This window comes from Alligator mississippiensis, chromosome 5 (assembly GCF_030867095.1).
Source record: "Alligator mississippiensis isolate rAllMis1 chromosome 5, rAllMis1, whole genome shotgun sequence".
Taxonomy (NCBI): domain Eukaryota; kingdom Metazoa; phylum Chordata; order Crocodylia; family Alligatoridae; genus Alligator; species Alligator mississippiensis.
The window spans coordinates 190,574,923-190,597,544 of NC_081828.1; the positions used below are offsets into that span (position 1 = coordinate 190,574,923).

General features: G+C 42.5%; 1 protein-coding gene and 1 pseudogene across 2 annotated transcripts in view; both read left to right on the top strand.

Annotated features, from left to right (window-relative positions):
• The window catches only part of WAC (WW domain containing adaptor with coiled-coil), a 101,341-nt gene that overhangs the window by 54,901 nt on the left and 23,818 nt on the right, over positions 1-22,622 (top strand). For both annotated transcript variants that reach the window (XM_059729115.1, XM_059729116.1), the window contains 4 exons: positions 6,166-6,411; positions 8,801-8,923; positions 13,212-13,360; positions 20,415-20,533. In XM_059729115.1, the coding sequence (XP_059585098.1) occupies positions 6,166-6,411; positions 8,801-8,923; positions 13,212-13,360; positions 20,415-20,533 (637 nt within the window). The remainder of the gene's footprint in view (positions 1-6,165; positions 6,412-8,800; positions 8,924-13,211; positions 13,361-20,414; positions 20,534-22,622) is intronic.
• LOC132251101 (U4 spliceosomal RNA) lies at positions 21,652-21,729 on the top strand (annotated as a pseudogene).

The following is a 22,622-nucleotide window of genomic DNA, read 5'->3' on the forward strand; positions in this document are numbered from 1 at the left end:
TTTTTCAGGCTCTGGGGCCTGGGAGCATGACGACCTCCCCTTGCGGGGTCTGCTCCCTTTTGGGGTCTCTGGTGCGCCAGCTGGAGGAGCTCCAGGCCACAGTCAAGAGACTGCGTGCCATCAGGGACTGCGAGCAGGAGATAGACTCCTACTGCCAGGCCCTTCTCCTCCGGGAGGCGGAGGGTAGATCAGTCTCCCTCCACGCCAAAGGAGGACTCCGGGACCTCCCGCTCTGCCCAGCCAGGGACATGAACCAAGGTGGTCAAGGGCCCTAAGGCCCGCCGCACCAAGGCCCCTCCCCCACCAGAACTGAGCAACAGGTACGCACCTCTTGCCGCCCCAGCAGAGCCTGCTGAGTTGCCTGCCCCCACAGGCAACATGGGCCTAACTGCAGCTCCCGCCCCTGCTCTCCCCAAGACAAAACGTAAGGTGTTTGTTGTGGGAGACTCCCTTCTGAGGGGGACGGAGGGGCCAATCTGCCACCCCGACCCCTTAGCCCGGCAAGTCTGCTGCTTCCCAGGGGCCCGCATCCGGGACATTGTGGAGAGGATCCCCAAGCTCCTCAAACCCACAGACCACTATCCCATGCTCCTTATTCATGTGGGCACCAATGACGTGGCTCGGAGCACTCCCAGCCAGGTCATGAGGCGCTACAGGGATTTGGGAGCGGGGCTTAAGGGTCTGGGGGCACAGGTGGTGTTCTTGTCGATCCTCCCAGTCTCAGGCTATGGGCTGAGAAGGGACAGGAGGATCTATGTGGTCAACCAAAGACTGCGGCGCTGGTGTCATCAGGAAGGCTTTAGCTTTTATGACCACAGCCCGCTCTTTGGCGAGAGCGGCAGCAGGCTGCTGGGAAGAGATGGTCTCCACCTCTCTCCCCTCGGGAGGAGGCTCTTCTCAGCCAGACTGGCTGACCTGCTCCACCGGGCTTTAAACTAAGCCCGTTGGGGGACGGGGGGACTACCGCCACTGCTGGCCCGCTGAGCAATCCTTGCAAAGCCAGCAGATCACGGCACTCAAGGGAGCCCGCCCCAGCCCTGGTAAAATCTGTGGGCAAGGAAGGAGCCCCCCAGGGGGCACTTGCCTGCCTGTACACTAATGCCAGGAGCCTGGGGAATAAGCAGGAGGAACTCATTCTCCTGCTCAGTGCAAACAATTACGATGTCATAGGGATAACGTAGACCTGGTGGGACTCCACCCATGACTGGACCACGGGGATAGATGGCTATACCCTGTACAGGAGGGATCGTGTAGAGAAAAGGGGCGGGGGTGTAGCTCTCTATGTTAAGGAAAGCTATGCGTCCCTGCAAGCCAATATTGGCGACCAGGGTGGACGGCTGGAGACCCTCTGGGTTAAAATCCGTGGGGAACATGGCACACGGGACACAATGGTGGGAGTCTATTACAGACCTCCCACCCAAAGTCCTGAGCTTGACCAGGAGTTTGCCCAGGAACTGGCTGAGGCCGCATGCTCCAGGACCATGGTTGTCATGGGTGACTTCAGTTACCCGGACATCTCGTGGGAGGATCGCTCAGCAAAATCTGAGCGGTCGCAGAGCTTCCTCTCGTGCGTGGATGACCTCTACTTGACTCAAGAAGTCTATGGGTCAACGAGAGGCAAAGCGCTGCTCGACCTGGTACTGGCTACTGGGGATGACCTAGTCAGCAACCTAGTGATCGATGGGAAGCTGGGTGACAGTGACCACGAGCTGATCACCTTCACCATCCGCCGAAAAGCTGGCAAGTCAGTCAGCAACATGGAAGTCCTTGACTTCAGGAAAGCCGACTTTGACAAGCTCAGGAGGCTTGTCAGTGAGGCCCTAAGGGACCGTGACCACAGGGAGAGGGGAGTTCAAGAAGAGTGGTTGCTCCTCAAGGGAGAGATCCTCAATGCACAAACTAAGTCTATTCCATCTCGGAGGAAGGGCAGCAAGAGGGCACAGCAGCCCCCCTGGCTCTCCAGGGACCTAGCAGACCTCCTGAGGCTAAAAAGAAAAGCCTACAAAGGATGGAGGATGGGAGTCACCTCCAAGGAGGATTATTCTGCACTGGTCCGGTCCTGTAGGGAGCTGACCAGGAAAGCCAAGGCTGCAACTGAACTCCAGCTAGCTTTGAGCATCAAGGACAATAAAAAGTCCTTTTTCAGATACGTGGGGAGCCGGAGGAAAAACAGGGGCAACGTTGGACCCCTGCTGAACCAGATGGGGCAACTGACAACTGACTCCCAGGAAAAAGCCAACCTATTAAATAGGTACTTTGCGTCGGTCTTTCATCAGCCCCATGGGACACCCATGCCCGCTACAGGGCCGGGAAGTCCGGGTGAGGGTGATCCTCTGCCCTCCATTGATGCTGACTTCATGAAGGGACATCTTGACAAGCTGGATACCTTCAAGTCAGCCGGCCCTGACAATCTTCACCCCAGGGTACTCAAGGAGCTGGCGAGCATCATAGCCCAGCCTCTAGCGCGGATCTTTGAAAACTCTTGGCGCTCTGGTATAGTGCCCTAAGACTGGAAGAAGGCCAACGTGGTGCCTGTCTTCAAGAAAGGGAGGAAAGTGGATCCGGCTAACTATAGGCCCATCAGCCTGACTTCTATCCCGGGGAAGATCTTGGAAAAGTTTATTAAGGAGGCCATCCTTAATGGACTGGCCGACGCCAACATCTTAAGGGATAGCCAGCACGGGTTTGTTGCGGGTAGGTCTTGCTTGACCAATCTCATTTCCTTCTACGACCAGGTGACCTATCACCTGGACAAGGGAGATGAGATTGATGTCATATATCTTGACTTCAAAAAAGCCTTCTATCTGGTGTCCCATGATCGTCTCTTGGAGAAACTGGCCAATTGTCGCCTTGGGTCCTCCACGATCCACTGGCTGGAAAATTGGCTCCGGGGTCGGACCCAGAGGGTAGTAATTGATGGAAGTCACTCATCGTGGTGGCCGGTGACCAGTGGGGTCCCCCAGGGCTCTGTCCTTGGACCCATACTGTTCAACATCTTCATTAATGATGTGGACACTGGAGTCAAAAGCGGACTGGCCAAGTTCGCCGATGACACCAAACTTTGGGGCAAAGCATCCACACCAGAAGACAGGCGGATGATCCAGGCTGACCTGGACAGGCTCAGCAAGTGGGTGGACAAGAATCTGATGGTGTTCAACGCCGATAAATGCAAGGTTCTCCACCTTGGGGAAAAAAAACCTGCAGCATCCTTATAGGCTCGGCAGTGCTTTGTTGGCTAGCACTATGGAAGAAAGAGACTTGGGGGTCATCATTGACTCAAGATGAACATGAGCCTGCAATGCGATGCTGCAGCTAGTAAAGCGACCAAAACACTGGCTTGCATCCATACATGCTTCTCAAGCAAATCCCGGGACGTCATTCTCCCCCTGTACTCGGCCTTAGTGAGGCCGCAGCTGGAGTACTGTGTCCAGTTTTGGGCTCCACAATTCAAAAAGGATGTGGAGAAGCTTGAGAGAGTCCAGAGAAGAGCCACGCGCATGATCAGGGGTCAGGGAAGCAGACCCTACGATGACAGGCTGAGAGCCCTGGGGCTCTTAAGCCTGGAAAAGCGCAGGCTCAGGGGTGATCTGATGGCCACCTACAAGTTTATCAGGGGTGACCACCAGTATCTGGGGGAACGTGTGTTCACCAGAGCGCCCCAAGGGATGACGAGGTCGAATGGTCACAAACTACTTCAAGATCATTTCAGGCTGGACATAAGGAAGAATTTCCTTACTGTCCGAGCCCCCAAGATCTGGAACAGCCTGCCACCGGAGTTTGTTCAAGCACCTTCATTGAACACCTTCAAGATGAAACTGGATGCTTATCTTGCTGGGATCCTATGACCCCAGCTGACTTCCTGCCCTTTGGGCAGGGGGCTGGACTCGATGATCTTCTGAGGTCCCTTCCAGCCCTAATGTCTATGAAATCTATGAAACCCAGGTTCAGATTCTTTCCCTGGCCTGATTTGGAGCAGTGATTTGAATCTAGAACTTCTGCCTACAAAGTAAATGCCCTAACCATGAGGTTCTTGAGCATTGTGGAGCAGTGATTCTTAACCAAGGTAACACAATAAAAACCTAAACATGACTTACAAGATAAACCTAGGTATTTCACAAAGGAATCCATAGCATCAAAAACATTCTGATCTGTTGTGGCCTGAGTTCTTCGCAACAAAAGAATTGGTCTGTTGTTTTTCCACAGTCAAAAAGAAGGAAAAAGTGTAAGAGCCTTTTTCAAGTGGTGTCTTGAATCTTAACGAGTTGAGTCACTGTTCTAGAGGGTATACTGGACTCAGAAGACGTTTCAACTGAAAGCTTTGTGGAAGCGAGTATGTTTTGAAGGTTTTGGAATTTTGTTATGAAGTGTAGTTAAAAAGCAAACAAACAACCCAAAACAGACAAACCAAACTAAGGGCTAGGACTGTGCTAGGGGCAGGGCGGGTGGCTGCAGCATTGGGAGGTAGGTCTATGAGGGGGTTATAGCCACCCCACCAAGTGGCAGGGAGCTGCTCTGCACTCCCTGGGTGAGCTGCCCGTGGCTCCACTTCGCGCCCTGCCCTAGTTGGTCAGTGCCTGCCCCAGCTCCACTCCCTCTCCTTCTCTCCATTGGCTGCTCCCCCCCCCCCCCCCCCCCCGACTTACCGGCCAGATGCTGCTCTCCAAGGTGCCTGGCTGCATTCAGGCAGATGCTGTGGCTGCACACATACATGCAGCATTTATTGGTGACGTTATCAGCTACACCAGCCAAAACCTGCCGATTGCTGATGTCAATTTTCCATTCGTTGGTGCTGATCCGATATGGACTGATATATCGGTGCGCTTCTAATGGAAACGTACCAATGACCTATTCTCGTAATACAAGAATTAAAGTATATTTTTATAAATAGAAGTCAAATTTGAGACTTAAAGCACTTTTTTTGGAATACACATTCTATGCCATAAGATGCAGTTAAATGTAGAACTTGAATTGGATTCCAGAAAGAAGATGTAGATGGATAATTAGCATCAACACTTTAATAAAGTGGTCTTAGTAAAATAAAAGATATAAGCTCTTTATGCTTCAGGGTATAAACTCTAAGCTCTTTCAGATATCAGAAGAAACCTTTTCTATGAATATGAATTCTTAACTGCACATTGTCAGTGACAGGTTGACACACTATTTGAACCTGATGGGATCCCATTTTGGCGGACTTTCTGTTTTGTAACTGCTTGCTATTCTTTTTTTATACCTCAACTTTGACAGTTCCTCCTATTTGTAAAATCCATGGAATTCTTAAGAACTCTTTAATGATTTATACTTTAAAAAAAAAAAAAAAAAGAGACAGTCATTGGCAAATGTATGGTGCACTTGGAGGATGTGCTTAATGGAAGAAAAATTCAAAGGAAAATTTTAGTTTATTTTTATGGCAACAATAAAAAAAACTTTCATGAGAGAAACTCTGTTTCAGGTGCATCTTTGTCAACTTTCAGTATGGATCTTTGTGTAAAATACTCTGGTTATGTGAAACCTGATGTGTATATAATTAGCATAACTACATAACACAGTGCCAGTCCCAGTCCCAATCTTGTTATCAGTTACTTGCATAGTAGCAAACATTGATTAACATGTTGGTTAAGTTCATAGTATCTTGCACTGCTTGCTTTATAACATAATATAGTCTGGTTAACTGTAGAGAAATAGTGACGGGGAAGCAACTGTCAAAATGCTGCTGTTAAAAGCTATGAAAATAATAGGAGCTAGTTATTTTAAGGGCTGCTAACATCACAGCACTGGCAGTACTGAGTGCTTACTGTGTACATTAAGTTCAGATAAGTGCATGTTCCAAGTAAGTGCATAGCCTTTTTCAGGCTCAAGCTGATGCATTTAAATGGAGTACAGTATTAATAAAGAAGATTGAACATCACTGTAAAGTAGAATCATGCTAAGATGTGTTAAGCTTGAAAAAATGCAAGTTTCCAAAATAAGATGTGTTCCTTTTTCATAGTAAGCTGCAATAAACTACTTTGTGTAAGCACATTATCTTTTATATAAACTATCCTTCTTTTGAGAAAATGGGTAAGAAATTAATATTACCTATTTCATGTGAATATTGTGCTAGTGAGAATGTGACCAAAAGTTGTGTTGCAAAGGAAAAATGTAAATTACTGTCTGTCTTCTGTTCAGAGTCTACATCAGTGGACAAATCTGTATCTCATTCTTGCACAACTCCTTCTACATCTTCTGCTTCTGGACTGAATCCAACATCTGCACCTACTTCATCTACATCTACAGTCCCTGTCTCACCTGTCCCACAGTCACCAATTCCTCCATTACTTCAGGACCCAAATCTCCTTCGACAGCTGCTACCTGCTCTGCAAGCTACTCTGCAGCTTAATAATTCTAGCGTAGATATATCCAAAATAAATGAAGGTAAGGATTCTAAAAATAATTAATAAAATTTACTTTTTATTTTGCAAATCCTGTTTATAACAAGGCATAAAAATGTTGTTGAAAACCTTTAGAAATGAGGTGACAAAACAAAATAGTATAAAATAAGAAAAAAAGAATACCTGGGTAAACTTAGCTTTACTATTTTAGTTTTCGGGGGTTTTTTTAACTCAGCCTATATAATGATTATTTTATCTAATTAGCAGATCATCAAGCTAAATAAATATTTGTGTACATAAGCAGTCTCATGGGATCTGAGACTTTTTCAGTCTGTTGGTGTTTGTTTTTTCACACAGTATTTAGTTTTTATCAGCTGCCAGAAGGGAGAGTTTGTGTTACCTTGGTGGTATTGGATCTTTCCCTTTTTTCTGTTACCAGTGCCAACTGGTTCTGTTCATACTTTAATCTCCTGTAGTTTGTGCTTATGTTGTAATAACTCATTACGCAGGGTGTTCACTAAGGCTATTTTTTTCATTGACCCTTAAAGCTCATTGACTACCAGTTTTGTTTAGTCTAACAGGAAATGAGTGCAGGTTGGTAGTGTTTTCCAGTGGGGACCAGAATGATCTAACATGGGTCTGAGATGGTGGGCATTGAGTCCCAGTTGTTCCTGCTGCCCCTGTGGCATGGTGCAGGGAGAGCCCCCCTCCACCAGAGCCGTAAGCTGCAAATGCCTGCTATAGAGTATTTATTAGTCCTTGGGAGATGGTTTTTATTTTCTGATAATGAAGATTGGGAATAAATAGCATTAAGATGGTAAAAATATTTGGAAAAGTAACTTGCAAGCCCTTGAGCAGGTTTTTCAGTGTTGCCTAGACTAAATTATAATACCCATTTTTTTTTTTAAGTTCATAAAGTTAAGTTACATATTAATTCTTTATTAGCAGTTAACGCTTTGTGTATGGAATCCATGAATAAGTCCATCAGTGATCCTGCACTTTGTTGGCTGAATGTTTAGGATTTTCTATAGGTTTATATCAAATTTAATTGTTTTAGATGCTGCTTGAAATTTCTCATTCGGAGTTTCAGGTAATGTATACATTTGAGAGTTTGCCAGCCTCTGGTGGCAGAGAGGAATGTGTTCAGGTTTTTTGCCCTTGCTCTGAATTGATTCCTGGTGTAAGTGGGAGAATAGAGTTTGTACTTAGAGAGGCAGGGATTTCTTAGGCGGGTATTGTTTATTGAAGCAAGTGTGTAGCTGGGATGAAGCAAGACGAGTTTTCGAATGAAAGACATTCTTCCTCAAGTCTTCCCCCCTAAATGCCCTCATACAATTCCCTCTTCCCCCAAATGCCTCTTATACAATTTCTGGACCATCGTAGCTACAGTATCGCTCTTATGCTACTGTTTGTACTTATTCCATACAGAGTTAAGGGATTTAACAGATTTGAAAGCTTTGAGGCTAGTGCTAAATATGCAAATTGTAAAGTTGTTCCTAGAAATTTTGTCTACATTAATCTAAATCATAATGTATGTAACAGCTTTTACTTATGAAAATGCTTTCTAATGAATAATTAATATCTACATCAGGGGTGGGCAAAATGAGGCCCGCCAGGCCATTCTATCCGGCCCACAGGGCCCCTAAAAAATTTAGAAAATTAATATTTATCTGCCCCTGGCTACCTGTCATATGGCCCTGGATGGCTTGCCAAAACTCAATAAGCAGCCCTCCACCCGAAATAATTGCCTGCCCCTGATCTACATCATGATGTCATAATAAAAGCCTGGCAGGAAATTGTTTTACTATCCTGTAAGAATTTTTTGAGATTTTTCCAAAACTACTTACTATCCCATTTTGGTAAGAAAAGTAGCAACTCCAAATTTGTGCAAACAGAATCAGTTCAGTGAGACAAAAAACAATGTCTCAAAGATTTTCTTTTTAAAATAAAAAGTTCCAAAATAGAGAATCCCAACAACTTTTTAAACTTTTCTCAATTTTTTCTAAAGGAGAAATGAGTGTAATTGTTTCCTTTCTGCACGTATTTTTTGTTTTTAATGTCTGGCCATCTTCCAAATGAAAAAAAAAAATTAAATTCTCTGCCAATTAGCATTATAACAGGAATAAAATGTATTGTGCGTCTGGAAGGTTCTGAAGTTAAAAAAGCAATAGGCTTTATTCTGATTGCATATTGTAACTGTAAAATATGACTAAATCCTTTTGTTTTGTATTTACAAGAATTGCATGTTATGGACTAAGCTGCAGAGAGAGATCCTATATAGGTAGGATTTTGAAAAATGAAGTGTTGAGCACCCACAGTGCTAACAATGAGAAACAGTTCTCTTGTTTAGGTGCATAAATATTAGGCTCATAAATCCACTCTTGAAAATCTTTCTACGTCTTGCTTTACATAGAGCAATACTTGTTTTTCAGTTCTTACAGCAGCTGTGACACAAGCCTCTCTGCAGTCTATACTCCATAAAATTCTCACTGCTGGACCATCTGCTTTCAATATTACTTCCCTGATTTCTCAAGCTGCACAGCTGTCTACGCAAGGTATTTAAAAGTCTTACGTGTCCTTATGCAAAATTACATTCTAAAAGTTTAATTTTAAAAAGTCATTGATGAATGACAGTGCTAGAACTTGAACTTTCAGTTCAAATGGGAGGGTAACACCATTTTAACGTAGGATGTCTGATGCACCAGAAGTGCTGAGTTTTACAAGCAAAGGATGTGGTAAAGAGTCTTTATGTAAGGAACTCAAGGCTGATGTATTAGAGTAGATTAAGTCTAATGGTTCCTTGTTTTCACTTTTGTGACTTAATAACTGCTTGTATAATGCCACCTTTTTGGCGACACCAGGCTTTCAGGCATTGCATGTTTCTAATCAACGATTTAGATTGATATAGTGTAATGGTGCTCGTGGTTTTGGCCCCGTGGGCCAGATGAATGGCATGGGGCCAGATCAAGCCTTGTGCCACCCCCCTGTGTGTTGGGAGTGGGCTCCTGGGATTGGGCCCTGAGCTGCCCTGCGCACCATATCTAGCCTGCAGAGCTCCCTATAGATTGTGAGAAGTCCTGTAGGCCAGATGATCTGGTGCCAGGGGCCAGAGGTTGAGCATCCTTGATTTAGTGTACAAGGCAGTGTCAGCCAGCTTCTGCTATTTAAAGCTTGCCTAGAGTGCATTTTTCTTTACCATCAGCTGCTTTTAGGATTAGTAGTGACACCCAATTTATAGTTGCTTTTAACATTTAAACCTCATATTAAGTAAGTATTTGACCATGTGTTTTCTAAGATCTTTGGTTCCAGAATTTATTTCCTTCCCTCAGGCTTTTTGAATTATGTAGTTAACCTAGGTAAATATTCCAGGTACAGTACAAATTCTGGTTTTGCAGGCAATTTGGGAAGCAATAGCTTATACAGTAGAGCTTGAGACTTGAAATGAGGTTAGATAGGTGCTGTATCAGTGATTCTTGATCAAGCTTTTAAGGCTGCAATGGGGTGCCACACAGTATTAGCACTGGTAAGTGTGCAAACACCTACAAATGATTTTCAAGATAAATTCAGGGATTTCAAATAGAAATCAATGCTGTCAAAAACATTCTGACCTGCTATGATCTTTGAGTTCTTTGCAACAGAAGAATGGCTGTATAATTTTTTTTGTAGTCAAAGGGATGTCTTGAGTCTAAAAATGTTGAGAACCATTGTGCTATCTGTAGCTATAAGTAATGTTTTAAAGTCTTAAAGTTATTTTTAATGCTTCTAATTAGATTCAGCACTTTAAGTAAAGATTTTGAATGAGGCACATTCTTCTGTCCACATTTACAAAAAATCAGAAGTGGTCAGCACCCACATTTTCAATCCATGCTTTCAGAAGAGCTGCTCCCACCTAGGCCTTGATCAGAATGAATATATTACAAAAATACTCAGTGTTCAGAAGCTCTTGTTCTCAGGTTCTGTGCATTGATGAAAATCTGGCATTTAAAGCTGTATTTTCCTTTGAATGATAGTTATGCACACTGTCACTGTGGGTCCACATGCATCTCAAGCACTTGATTGGTTACCTTTTGTCTTAGCAGTACCCATAATGTAAGAATTTATTCTTATAAGCAGTGTTCTTCTTTTTGAGCTAGTCTTCCTTTAATTGTTGCTGGTACTACACTGTGCTGGCCATTGGGGCATCCTTTCCTCTCTTTGGCTATCTTCTATATGTTATATCCTTTTCAGATAGAAAGATTAGTAGTTTCCCTCTTTCCTTTTTATTATTTTTTAAGGGTTTATGGGCATTCTCTGGAATGTAAACTGTGACTATCTTGTGACCAATGACAAACCTGCATCAGATGAGCACACAAGAGAGCTTTATTTTTTAAGGGGACACAGAGTGGAGATTTGGATAGGTGGTATGTATCCTCCAGCACTAGTTCTTCATGGAGACCCTACATTTCAAGCTTCAGAGAAACTGGCAAGAGATCTACTGTGTAGGACTTCTTGAGTTCCTCTAAGTTTGAGACTCAGAGCCCATTAAGTATGCTTTTGAAGCTTGTAGATGCTTTGGACATCACCTTCTAGTTACCGTCAACAATCAAGTATCTCCTTCTAGTTCATCAAGGATCTTCTGATCCTTTTGACCATTAAGAAAGCCAGAGATAAAAGGTTTAGACCAGAGGTATCAAACTCATGTGGCCCATAGGCTAAATCTGGGCTACAGGGCTTCCTATGGGCTGTGGCTGGAATAGCAGAAATTTGAGTGCAAGTTTCAGGGAGTTTGTACTGCTTCTGCTTGTTCTCCTTTTCCCCTGGCTACTGATCTTAGTTGCCAAGGGTGAATAAAAACCTTATTTTGGCAGTGGGTAAGGATAGGGTGCGGGAGAGTGGGGAAGCAAGAAGTGTTAACTCCTTGGGTTCTGGAGCTGTGCTGAAAACAAGCATCTCTGGCAGTTTTGGGAATTAACATCACTTCTCTCAGATAGTTGAGCCTGTGGGAAGCCCCAGAGTCTGGGTTCAGCCTGTAGTGCCAAACAAATTCAACAGGAAGTGCTAGGGTTTGGGTTGTAGCTGTGTTGGTCTAAGGACATAGGCAGACAAGGTTCCTTGGGTGAATCTGATATCTTTTATTAGACCAACCCAAATGGTTGGAGAATAGTTATTAAGCAAGCTTTCGGGTTCAAAAACCCTTTGTCAGGCTAAGGAAGCTTCAGCAGTTGGTGTGTGCTCTTCCTGGATGGAATGAAAAGTAAAACCGGAAGTGCTAGTCCTTTTTCTTCACAGGAGATGTTTGTATAGACTTTCCATTTTGATGCCCTCATTTATCATGCAAACCCTCTTGTGTGCCATTTCATGGGTACTCTGTAAGGTGAGACTGGATGATCCTGGAAACCTCCAAAACAGTTTCAGTACCAGGACGTTCTGATGTCCATAAGGGACTCCAAGGCTCTGTATTTGGTCCCCAGACCTTCTTATTCAGGTCAGAGAGAGAGCGTGTTTCATTCATGCCAACTCAAATCGTTGGGAAAAATTCTTGCAAAGAACAATTTTTCCAACTATTTGAGTTGGTCTAATAAAAGATATCAGATTTGCCTAAAGAACAAAATCTGTCTATGTCCTTAGGCCAATACAGCTACAACCTGTGCTGCTTTCATTCAGACCTTCATTCCTGTCATTTGACAGCCTGGAGAGCCTAGGACAGGACCTTTTGGCCCTGCAGGCTGTATGAGTGGTCTGTGCTGAGTCCTTGGGCTGGATCCAGTCTGTGGGCCCAGTCAGGTATGCATTTGGGCCAACTCCTGATCTGCTGTGTTCCACATTGAGCCCTAGTCCTACATGCCATATTGTGGCCGTGACCCCAGCCCTGGACCAGATTGGGCCTGCCAACCTGCCCCCCACCAAATTTCTGGACTTTTTTGGCTAGCCCCACAGACCAGCTCAGACTGTTCCACAGGCCAGACTCGGCCTGTAGGATAGGGGTTTGAGTTGCTGCCGGCCCCCTCCTCTCCCCCCCACTCCCCCCCCCTCCAACTCCAGGAGATCAAACAGAGGTGTTCTGACAAGTAAGGGATATTATCCACAACAGAAAAGACTCTTCTGTGCACTCATGTGGCTAAGTGAACCACACTTTCTAGCTTGTGTGTAACAGGGAGCTTGAGCCTTGCCCATTCTTCTATTCTAACTGTATTAGAATATCTGCTGTAGCGTTAGCATGTAGACCTACCTGTCCATGGAAATGTATCTGGTGGCTGCCTCTGCGCACTTATCATCAATAGAATTCTACGAGATGTGTTGTCTATATGCATATCTGTACCCTGCCTGCCTGCTCTTTTTGGGGGTTATGTAGTATAGAATTCTGGGGCTGAATGGGAATTAAGAAGTTGGAAAGGCACACTGGCTTTTATCTCCTTAGCAAAGGGTATGAATAAGAGTGGGATAATGGTGTGCCCTATGGATACTGCTTAGGTAAGAAGTCTCCAGATATAGTGTCCACATGCATCAGGTTTTCTGTCTCAAAGAACTCCAGCTGCTGGTAAAAAAAAAAAAAAAAAAAAAAAAAAAAAAAAAAAAAAAAAAAAAAAAACCAAAACACACCAAAACAAATTAAAAAAGACCAAACCGACCCCCCCCCCCCCCACCAAAACTCCCTTTTTAGTGTTTTCTACTTGCCATTTACTTGCTCCGAACCATTTCATATGTGTTCATCCCTTCAAGTTAGGTTGGTTTGTTCTCTTTGTATTTTGAGTGTGGTATTTTATTGTTTTTAGTATATTACATTTTATTTCTTGTATAGTACCTTTTATGCTTAGGTGGGAGAAGATGCTATAAAATCACTTTTTTTTTTTTTTTTTTTTACAGCTCAGCCATCTAACCAGTCTCCAATGTCTTTAACATCAGATGCCTCGTCACCAAGGTCATATGTATCTCCACGAATTAGCACCCCTCAAACCAACACTGTTCCTCTGAAACCTTTGATGAGTACACCCCCTGTATCATCGCAGCAAAAGGTAGGAAGTTTAGTAACTTCAGTGCGACTGGTAAAAGTTAAAGGACTGAATAGCGCAAACATATGAGTTAAAGAAGGAAAGAAACCATTAATTGGAAGTGGTTTGTATTAGTGACGTGTAATTGTGTATAGAATCCTAAGTATAAAAAGACAAAGTGCAGAATTTACCATTCTCAGTGTAAAAGGATGATTGGTGGTTGAGCTATTTTTATTACCTGTCATTCTCCATGGTAGGGCTGCATTTTTATTAGAAAATGATGTGCAACTTGTATTATGTGAGTTAGATTTGTTTGTTTTATAAGTGAAAAGATGTTCCTATATTATGATTTGCAACAACACGTATAGTTAGTTCTTGTAAGCATCATTTAGAATTTTCCTCTGTAGCTCCCTCCTCCTATCTAGTTTGTTCTGTGTCCTCTGTCAGAGCAACAAGATAACATCTGCCGTTTTAGATGGATATGGTTGGGGTCTTCCCACAGGTATGCTACTTTCACTGTTTATGTATAGCTGCTGAATCAAAAAAAATCTTGACTTATTCTTTTAATTTTAATGACCCCTTCAGAGGATTTTTTGCTGAATGTAGAATCTTATTAGACTCCCAGATCCAATTTAGGAGGAGGCCTTGAGGGTTCAGTATTTTGAGAGAGAAATTTTATAAAACCTACCCATTGTGTCCCTATTCCAGCATATTCTAAACTCTTTGCTTCTCCTTATCCCCATTGATGGGATTTCTGCTGCTATCTGCACATGTACAGGGAGAGTATAGATGCCACTAGAAAAGTCTGGGGATTAAATTGTTCTCCTCTTCTACAGTATGTTCTGTGGTTATACTTTACTCAAAGACGTTTGCCTAAAAAGAATCCTGCCATATAGGAAAAGGCTGTGTTATTTTTGTCTTCTGACTGATAAAATACTTGCATCTAAATTACTTATCTATACATAGAACTTTAGGAAGATGGCATTTTTCTTCCTTTTCAGAAATATTATAGTAAAACTATCAGAATCCTTTTCACAGTGAATAAAATAAATACCGACCCATGTATTAATCTGTTTGTGAAGTCTTTCATGGAGATGTTTGATTTTTATAGCACTAAAGGTTATCTGCTCTCAACTCTGTAGGAATGCCACTTCCCTTCAGAGGGGAAAGAGTCTTGAGTTCAGCTGTAACAATCTTGTTGGGCAGCAAATTTACCTCTGTCAGCATCCTATGAAAGGAAGATTTAACTGTTCTTCCTCTATACACCAAGGCAGTCCAACTGGTGGCTCCCTGGCCTCATGAGGGATTAAGGTGCAGCTCTTGGGCTCCTGCCCAGCCATTCTTCTCTCCTCCCTGCTCCCCACCCCATCACTCTGGTTGCAACAATAGCTTGAGTCTCTGGGCTCCCTGTCCTTCCTCTGGCTTCTGCTCTCTGCACCCACCCAAGGAGCAGGGTGGTGCAGCATGGCGCAGGAAGCAGAGGGTGAGCCCAAGTTTGTGCATTGTGGCTGCCTGTGGGGCATGTGGTCCTTAGCCCTGTAACAGTTGAGCAGCCCTGCTTTATATATATATTTTTTTGCTTAAAAAAAAAAAAAATCTCTTGACTACAAAGTTTGGGTCTTTAGTACCTCTGGGTTTTGCCAAATTTCCTGGCAAAACAGACCATAACATCCTTTTCTCCCAACCAGGACAGTGCCGCTCCTTCAAGTTCATCTTGCTGCTACATCAGGAGGGAATAGCTTGAATTTTGATCAGTTCTAAGATATACTTAGAAAACTTCATGGGAATGGATCCCATTTCCAGTTCCTTTGCAGTATTCAAGAAAAGGCCTCAAAGAGTGCAGATACATTATGACCACAAGTTATAAATTCCTTGTCCTGTAAACAGGTCTGTAGCACAGAAAAAGAAACATGAATAAATACTTTTTTTTTTTCTCTGAAGCAGCTTTTCACTAACCATTTTTTAGCTAAACACAACTCTTTACTACAGAGGTTTTATGAAAGAGCTACTCTGAGAATCTCTTGTGTGGAGGGAGATAGGTCAGAAGTCTCAGTTCCTCTTTCTTCACACTCCCTTTTCCAGTTCAGCCTCTCATTTCCTTTCATAGGATGCATTTCTCATAGGAATCAGCAGTAGGGCTGCAGAGACACCTGCTTTTGTATGTTAACCAACTGACAGAAAGCATGTAATTACCTAATTTGCTTTTTGTACCTTAGTTATGATAATGCCAAAGTCTAGATATCCTGGGTCTAGACTACTCCATCCTATAGTCACTCCCTTTAAGGCTCATCTGTATCAAGAAAATGTTCACTTCGGCTAACTGTCTCAAAGTAGTCACAGCAGAACAAACCTTTAATGTTGACACTATGCCACCTGTGTGACTTACCACAATGTTTTGCATTGTTTTATGTAAAAGAATTAATGTAGTTTTACCGGTGCAAATTCCTCTGAAATAAATGCACACTCAGAGTGGTAGAGCTGGTTAATCTTGAAATAAATGAAATGGGAGAAGTCAGATAAGCCCTTGATCCAGGAATTTCTTTGCATCTTCATTACTACTTACCATCACAAAGAACTACTATGTTACATAGCTATAAGTATTGGAATAGTCTTTGCATACAGTAGACTAGAATCTGGCTTGTTTGGTTTTAGCTGATTATATAGGGCCAAGGGGGCTTACCAAAAACAAAAAGCAAATGATTCTCAATAAATGCACACAGAGTAGCTCATAGTAATGTGTTGTTACTTCTTAAATAATCACTATTCAGCAGGCAACTCATTGTTTTTATTCCAAATGTTATTATAGACTATAAAGGCAAGAATTGCTATAGTATAACTGCAAAATATTAATAGGCTAAACTTTCTGTATTGAAAGGAAAGTGGATTTAAATCAGCAAGCGGGAAACTGATTAAAAACATTTATTTTAATTCTGCTTTGCTTTGAAAAAAAAAGCAGGAAAGCTTGTTTTTTCTCTCAGGTGATTTTCCAACTTTGAATTTTTAATTGAACTGAACTAGTCTAAGTAATTGAAATGGGGGGGGGGGGGGAAACCCTCTAGCTACTGCTGTTGAAAGCTATATGTAAGAATTCAAGAAACTCAGAATCTGGGTGCCAAGGCAGTGGTTTGCCTTTTTTGAAACAACAGAAAACACACTGCCAGGGAAAATATCACTTTTTACTAGATTAAAGGAAAATTAGCCCATAACAAAGTTGTCATAATTTTAAACTGGTTGGTTTAAACAAATTGGACCTTAGATATTAATTTTTTTTTTTTTTATCCATCCTGCTTGAAAAGAGTTAAAACAAGGAAGGGGGGGAGGGTGTTAAATGTACTAGGGCATAAGTAATTGTAGAATTGAGGAATTGATTCAAAAGTTCAGGTTGTGTCCTTGATTTGATGAATTTGAGGCCCTGGACAGGATTAGCTGGAAGAGGTGATATTAGGTTTGCAGTGAAATACTTCAGGCTGTCTAATTTTTCATATCCTTGCTACTGCAACTTCCTCTCTTCTGGCTTTGCATACTGTCTTATCCCTCTTAAATTTATTCAAGTGTCGTCAAAGATCTGTGCTTTTTACTCTTAAAATGTTACCTATTTGCCCTTTATATCTTTTCAATGGATGCCCCATTACGTGCCATCAGAAACTTCATCACCTGTAAGATTTAGCCTTATACATTTTATTTCTTGAATGCGATTGAGTCAATGACTCCAGCCTCTACTCTATTAGTGATGACCGACTTTATTGCCCATTAGTTCATTTATCCTTTGCACAACTTCATGTTTTCTAAGAGGCCACCTTTTATGTATGGAAGGAGCTCCTGTAGAAAATCTTCAGATCCCTGCTACAATTTTGTCCTACGATGCTTGGCAGTGGTTAAGCAGGGGATATAGGATGTCTTCTCTTCTTTGCCTAATCATAATTTTTGCTATGCTTCTCTTGCCCATTGTTGTCTGTTATTGGATTTTGCAGTGCTTAGATTGAGCCCTGATACCTTTAGGATCTAGGTACTGCCAAGCTTGAAGGACAACCCCACCCCCCCCACCCCCGGCGCTAACTCCTGAACTACTGTTGAAGAATCAAATTGTTTCTTTAAGTAGTAAAATATAAGCAAAAATACATTCCTTCAATCCTTGATTCATTTTAAAATAATATAAGGTCCTCAAATATAATTAATCAATAGTTCTGTAGTGGCAAAGTGATATCAGGATTTTAGCAAAATGGACTGAGGAGAGACTTTTTCCTCAGTTTTTTGGGGTTTTTTATTTTGCTTCAGGTAAACTCTGTTAATCTTGAGTCCAGAGTCCTGTTGCATATTATCACTGAGTATCAAAGTAACTGAGAGTCAGTGTGGTCTTCTGAAGTGTTGTATCAGTATCACTAAGTGCCTCCCTTGTTCCCAGCGTGGAGCATTTCATAGGGGCTAAAAGGGGAGCAGCTCCATTTGTCCAAGTTTGTTCTAATTGCTGACGGTACAATGAATTCATGGTTTATGTTGTTCCCTTGTTTTCTTTCATTCTGTTGTTAGTGGGTATAACAGACCTGGTCAGTTCCCTCTGCTGACAGGTCACAGACCATTGTGTGGGGTTCCAGTGTTGGATCCCTTGTGTGTCTTAAGCCAGTTTAGGCTCTGCCCTTGGCTTAGGGTCTTAACACACACTTGGGTTTCAGACCCTGTTTAGCACCTTGCCCTGTGAGCTATAACCTGTTTGAGCTTGCCTTTCCTCTTGGATTTAATGTTGATGTTTCGGACTCCTTATGGTTTAAAGGTGCCCTCTTCCAGAACTCACCACTGAAGATATGAGCCTTCTAGTTTTCAGTTGACTCTTCCGAAGTATGTGCCAAGAGTGGTTCTGGGCAAACGGTACAGGTGTTCTTCCTTGCAAAATATTTCTCTCTTGCTCAGAAGATCTTCGAGGTTGACTGACACCTGGAAGAATTTTCTCCTGGAAGGAATGTGTCACTTCTGGGACGTATCCCGGCTGTAGTCATATTGAACTAGAGACCAAAGGAATCAAAACTTGTGGAAGAGGTGATATCTTTTATTAGACCAACTAGATATTTGCAAACAAATTATTTTATTTATTTGCAAGGTCTTGTGCACGCTTGCCGTTCATCAGGCAGGGGAGATAATATACTGGTTTTCAGGCATAGGAGAGAGCAGAGATTGTAAAAGTTCTTCTAGGTAGAAATGAAAATTCATATTTCATAGGAGAGCTGAAGGTAGGGTAAAAAGTCTCCTGTTTGGAATAGTTCATTTTGTTCAGGTTAAAAACATTTTTTTTTTTACCTCGGGGGCAAGCAGGATGTAAAAGTACATTGGTCTAATAAAAGATATCACCTCTTCCACGAGTTTTGATTCCTTTTGCCTCTAGACCAATACAGTTACAACCTGGATACCTGATGCACAGATGATACCAACTTTTAGCCATTATTTAAAATGAAAAGTTCATAATTTTACAAGAAAGAAACATTTTACCATCTGAAATGCTGAGTTTTACACAAAGGAAGCATTTTACCACCTGATATGCTAACACCAGGCTCTTGCCATTGTTGGAGTGAATTTGCATCTCACAGCAGAGACGCAGTATACCTTGCCACAAAAGGAATTTCTGCCCAGAAGAGCTTTCCATCTTTCCACTCTTCTGTGAAATATGATATGTCATAACTGGAAGGAAATATACTTCTGCATCCTGCTCGTCACCAGACAACTTCTCAAAAAGATGTCCAAACAAAATGTGGTTGGTGAAAGCTTAAATCTGAGCATGTGTACATTCTGGTACTTGACAGGTTGCATTTCTCATTCAGGGTACCTCTTCTGCATCTTATTCCCTGAGCATCAGCTTGTAGAACTAAGATCCATGTCTTGGTTCTGTGAAGTACTGTAAAGTAACGAATTTCTCTTCTTTGAGATGAATTTCTATGCATTTGCAATCCCTACCCACCTTTTCTCATTTTTGTGGCATTCTAGGTTAGGCATTCCTACATAAATTAAAGGAATCACTGGACTGGGTGGGGGCAGGAGCAGGAGAGTGTGAGAGAGGAAGAAAAGTGTCCCCAGTTGACAGTGATCTATAGAAGATTCTAGTAGGTCACAATGCAGATGCTCTCATTTCATGAGGATAAAAATGTAGAGGCTCATCTTAAAGGAATTATTGGAAAAAAGCTTTCATTTACATCAACCACTGTTTTCAAATTGATATATACAAGATGCAAGGGGGGTTTTTTTTGGTTTTTTGGGGGCAGTATATTTTATTGGACTAACTGCATGGTTGGGATAGATTAAAAGTAGTCCAGTGCCAGGGAAAGTACAGGAAAAGCACAGCCTCGGGCCTGGGGCTGACAACTGGGCTTTCTCAGCCCTGGGGTTGTGCTAGGGACTGTACAGAAATTCAGGACAGTAGATCAGTCTAAAAATGGCTAACCATATCGAAGTCAAGTGTACCTTCGAGGTAGGGTTAACTTAGTCAGCCATTTTTAGACTGATCTAACTGTCCTGAACTTCTGTACAGTTCACACTTAAATCCACCTAACTAGTATATGGTCCTCACCTGGGTGAACTAAGGTAGATCAGGTGGCCATTTTTAAACCAGTGTAACTGCCCAGAATGTCTGTGCACAGCCCAGTTCTGAGGAAGAAGCAAGCACAGCTAGAGCTAAAAACAGTCTGTAGTTTGTTAACATGCAATGAACTTCAGAGTGAAGAATATAGCGCAGTAACAGAGGACTTAAAATTAAACACGATTGATTTTTAATTGAGAAAATGGACAGTTGGAATTTGATTTTTACTTGGTAACAACTGAAAGATGATGTAAAATACCTGACTGTTTTTTTTTTGGGTTGAACAGAATGACAGATGATTTTTATTCATATAAAAATGTGAGTATGATTGGCATGAAATGATTGTTAGTATAAAGCTTCCACAAAGAGATGGGATTTATTTTGCTTTCCTGTGCAACTTAAAGTACTGGCCAGATAAGAGTGGAGTAAAGAGTGCTCACCTAATTGTACCAGGTTTTTATTTTTACATATTTGGGATTTAGTATGGAGGAGATCTGACCCAAGTTTTGAACTTTGCAGGTTACTACTCCAGGTGTTAAGCAAGGACCAGCTTCACAGTCAGCACCTCAGCAGCCAGTGATAGCTGATAAGCAGGCAGGTCATGAGCCTGCCTCCCCTCGAAGTCTTCAGCGCTCAAGGCAAGTTGAAATATTTCTGTTTGGTTTATTGGTACAATGGGTGTGCTGTTCAGTTAATCTGTTTTTCGGTATACTTGAGATTAAATTATTGCTGGAAAATACACTTAGTGTTTTAGAATGTTGTTCCACCTTTTCATTTGGTTCCGCAGGTTCCTTCATAGATTTCATAGACATTAGGGCTGGAAGGGACCTCGGAAGATCGAGTCCAGCCCCCTGCCCCAGGGGCAGGAAGTCAGCTGGGGTCATAGGATCCCAGCAAGATAAGCATCCAAACTTCTCTTGAAGGTGTTCAATGTAGATGCATGAACCACCTCCGGTGTCTGGCTATTCCAGACCTTGGGGGCTCAGACAGTGAAGAATTTCTTTCTTTACGTCCAGACTGAAATGGTCTTGCAGGAGTTTATAACTGTTTGACCTTGTCATCCCTTGGGGTGCTCTGGTGAACAATCATTCCCCCAGATCCTGGTGAACACCCCTGATAAATTTATAGGTGGCCATCAGATCACCTCTGAGCCTGTGCTTTTCCAGGCTAGAGTCCCATAGCTCTCAGCCTGTCATCGTAAGGTCTCTTTTCCTGACCTCTGATCATGTGCGTGGCTCTTCTCTGCACTCTCTCAAGGTTCTCCGCATCCTTTTTGAATTGAGGAGCCCAAAACTGGACACAGCACTCCAGCTGCGGCCTCACCAAGGCCAAGTACAAAGGGAGAATGATGTCTCGGTATTTGCTTGAGAAGCATCTATGGATGCAAGCCAGTGTTTTGGTCGCTTTACTGGCTGCAGCATCACATTGAAGGCTCATATTCATCTTGTGGTCAGTCATGACCCCCAAGTCCCTTTCATCCGTAGTGCTAACCAGTGTAGCACTGTTGAGCCTATAAGGTTGCTGCAGGTTATTCCTCCCTTGTTTTAGGAGTTACATTCTCTTTCACCAAACAATTCACAGAAGCAAAAATGATGCATGCGCATTTCATGCTTTTGGTCCATTATTCTGGAATTCAGAGTATAAAGAATCTAAATATGCTTGGTTTCCTTTTTATTGGTCTACAGTTACAAGACTTAAAGCTGTACCCTACGTATAACTGGCTGTTAGTTTTAGAATTGTATGCTTCTTGTCTTGCAGTATTGTGCAGTGGCAGTATTGAAGCCTGTGAGGTTGAACTGAGGCACAGCCATTGCTAGTTGAAAGCTTTTAATTTGTAAGCTGGGTTTTAGTAAGTTGAGGGCCTCTTTCTCGTGCAGTTTTGTTGCCCTAATGATAATAGATACAAGATAAGAACAAAAGAGATTCTCTTCACTGCTGAAAAAGATTTTGTTAACATTCATACCTTGTCTAAGGGTTTACCTGGGAACTTTCAGCCTGTACAGCTGTAGGGCATATTTGCCATTTTGCATCTTTGGACAAGTTTCCTTTTGGAGACAGACTCCTTCTCTATCAGAGGATCCAAGTTGAAGATTTTTTTTGAGGGGTGTTCTGCATTGTGAATTTGGATCCGACATATTCAGGATCAAGACCTTGTCTTAATATCTGTCTGAAGTAGAGACAAGGTCTTCATCCCCTTAAGACTCCCAAAGGTATCAGATCATCTCCAGGAAAGAAGGCAGTGGAGTTCTTTCAAGGCTGAGAGCCATCATTTGCCAGCTTTTACAGCTCAGACTAGACTCAGCACCATCACTGATAGCAGTATATGCATAATTTTAAGGGGCAAGTAAGGTATGTTGGGGGGGAGGGGGGGTGTTGTTTGACAGTTGATTCAGATTATGCTCTTGTGAGAAGCATCCTTAAATCTTTGTGGTGCCTAGCGGAATGGGGCCATTCCAGACTTTTGAAAGAGAGAGGTCTCTATTTGTGGGACTTCTTAGAAATGATGCCACAGCAAAGACCATCTTCTGACACTGTGTTTTGTTATTGAGCTCTGATTCTTTGGCTTTTCTGCTTGGGGATTTTCAGGTCGTTGCCTTTTTTCTAGGCAGTCTTAACCTCAAGCTGTCATGAAGGAGAAGCTTAAAAACTTTAAAATAGAAGCCATATCAAGCCATATTTTTTGAGAGGAAACAAAAGCAAGTCAGTAGTTTCTAACCCTTCAGTACC